General features: G+C 45.1%; 1 gene segment (V, D, J or C); it reads right to left on the reverse strand.

Annotated features, from left to right (window-relative positions):
- Nucleotides 1–1,240: 1,240 nt before the first annotated feature.
- On the reverse strand, nt 1,241–1,738 carry LOC125444252. The segment is given in 2 exon segments: nt 1,241–1,572; nt 1,672–1,738. Coding segments are annotated over 2 exon segments (399 nt in total).
- Nucleotides 1,739–2,808: the final 1,070 nt, after the last annotated feature.

Consider the following 2,808-nt stretch of genomic DNA (forward strand, 5'->3'; position numbering starts at 1 on the left):
ATTTGACCTGCATCTATAGCTGGCATCTTTAGAGGCATGACACAGTTTGATGTGCTTCTCTGTGTTCACATCTTACTGCGAGATGCCTCTGAAGATGCCAGCCATTGTTGTGGGCGAAACATTAGAAGCAAAAAATAAAATGTTAGGACCCGGCCGAGCAGCCCAGAAAACCCACAAGAGCTAGTCAATTTCAACCTTGAAAACCTTTGACAATACATTTCAGAATAACGTAATCAATTATGCCAGGGAAAAAAAAGAACTGGAGGAAGAATAGCAAGAATGTTTTGTTGGTGGGATTGTCTGAAAACAGAGAATTTGGTGACAGGCTGAATTAAGCATTCTGAAAAAAAATCAGCTATCATTTTCTTTCAAATTAAAAAAAGACAAAGCAAGTTTGTTGCCTGCAGGGGCACAAAGACAGAACTGACTGGGGTGCTGTGTGGTTTCCGGGCTGTGTGGCCGTGTTCTAGCAGCATTCTCTCCTGACGTTTCGCCTGCCTCTGTGGCTGGCATCTTCAGAGGATCTGATGGTAGGAATGGAAAGCAAGTGGAGTATATATACTGTGAGGTCAAAAGGTGAGGCCCTCTGAATAGAGGAGCCTGGTATGTGAGTCACAAAGAAGTCTGTAGCCTGGGAGTAACAATGAAGATAGCAGGGTCAATAGGTGAATGGATCTGAATAGAAGTATCCTGGTCTTTGTTTCCTTTGATTGATATTGTCTATAGTTGTCCTGTGTTTGTGTGGAACTGATCTGAAGATGCCAGCCACAGATGCAGGTGAAACGTCAGGAGAGAATGCTGCTAGATCACGGCCATACAGCCCGGAAACCACACAGCACCCCAGTGATTCCAGCCGTGAAAGCTTTCGACAATACACAGAACTGACTGTTTGTAAACCATGCCCATGTATATTTGGTTTGATCCAGTGAAAGCTGTTGTAGTTTTGATCCTGAGTAGCCACAGTAGTAACTAACGAAGAGGATAGGATATTCTTTATGCTTGGGGAGTCTTAAAGAATAGCTTTGCGGACATGGGGCCCCATTTTGAGGAGTTCTGCTTGAAAGGAATATAAGTGGCTATTTTAGATTTTTAGATCTTTCTGTAATGTCACGCACCAGTGGCTAAAGACATGGAGACAAGCAAAGGGTATTGTTTCCAGCTGCAGCAGACAAATGATTGCAAGATTGGGAACTAGCGTTCTGGAAGGGTAGCTTTTATTCTACCATGGAAAGGTTTTTTCTCACTCTTTTCTCACTGTGTCACTCACTCTTGCACAATAGTACATGCCAGTATCTTCAGGCTTCAGACTGTTCATCTGGAGGAACACCTGATTTCTTGAGTTGTCCAGAGTGATACTGATCCGATTTTGCAAAGCGCTGTTATAGTCCGCGCTGTAACCATGGGCAATACGTCCAATCCACTCCAGCCCTTTTCCTGGTGGCTGACGGATCCAGTCCACATAGTAGCTTGATAAAGAAAACCCAGAAACTGTACAGGTCAAGCGTAGAGTCTCTCCTGGTCTCTTGGTACCACCACCAGACTCTGCAAGACTGATCTGTTGTGAGGAAATGTCTGCAAAGATATACAGAAAGAGCAACAACAATTAATATAGGGTCCTATGAAGGAATCTATTAAATTGGGGACACCAAGAAAAATGGGAGTCTTTCTTACCTGCTGGGAAGACCATTAGGAAATGGATGAAGATCATTACTTTTGCGTATTTCATTGCTGGGGACATCTCTGTGGACTTCAGGGCAACAGAGCTCCAGCAATGATTGCAAATTGTGCATCATTTGCCTACACTATCTCTTTAAAGTGAGAGACCCCAAAGGTCATTTGCATGGTGCAAAAGATGTGGCTGATATAAGGGGTTGGCAGAAAAACCCACAGCCACTTATTCTGGTCTATTCAAGGGAGCAGCAGTGGCGTAGGAGGTTAAGAGCTCGTGTATCTAATCTGGAGGAACCGGGTTTGATTCTCCGCTCTGCCGCCTGAGCTGTGGAGGCTTATCTGGGGAATTCAGATTAGCCTGGGCACTCCCACACACGCCAGCTGGGTGACCTTGGGCTAGTCACAGTTCTATGGAGCTCTCTCAGCCCCACCTACCTCACAGGGTGTTTGTTGTGAGGGGGGAAGGGCAAGGAGATTGTAAGCCCCTTTGAGTCTCCTGCAGGAGAGAAAGGGGGGATATAAATCCAAACTCCTCCTCCTCCTCTTCTTCTTCTTCTTCTTCTTCTTCTTCTTCTTCTTCTTCTTCTTCTTCTTCTTCTTCTTCTTCTTCTTCTTCTTCTCTTTCCAGAAAGTTGTCTTAAAAATGCAGCGACAATGTCTCTGACTGTCACACTGACCAAAAAGACTGAATGTTGGCTCACTCGGAGCGGTTAAATCCATTTTTTCATGACCCTACTTCAAAGGAACAGTGCCACAGAATGAAAGGTGCATGATATCTGGAACCACATGCGGAGGAAACAAACTGGGTGAAAGAACAGTCTATTTCCGCATATAAATGCAGGCGTGAGTGACGCCTGGTTTCCTGGGATGGCAGCTCTTGTGTGAGTTTGTCTCAGTGTGGCTTGCACAGTAATACACAGCAGTGTCTTCAGGCTTGAGGTCATTTAACCTCAGGAAAAATTGGCCTTTGGAGGTGTCTCTTGAGATGCTTATTCGACTTTGGAGAGCACTGTTATAATAACGGTTGCCAGCAGTCCACATATCCCCAACCCATTCCAGTCCCTTTCCTGATGGCTGACGCATCCACTTGGCTGCCTGTTTTGATATGGAAGACCCAGATATGGTACACGTCAGTTG

Source organism: Sphaerodactylus townsendi, linkage group LG15, assembly GCF_021028975.2.
Source record: "Sphaerodactylus townsendi isolate TG3544 linkage group LG15, MPM_Stown_v2.3, whole genome shotgun sequence".
NCBI classification, from domain to species: Eukaryota; Metazoa; Chordata; class Lepidosauria; order Squamata; family Sphaerodactylidae; genus Sphaerodactylus; species Sphaerodactylus townsendi.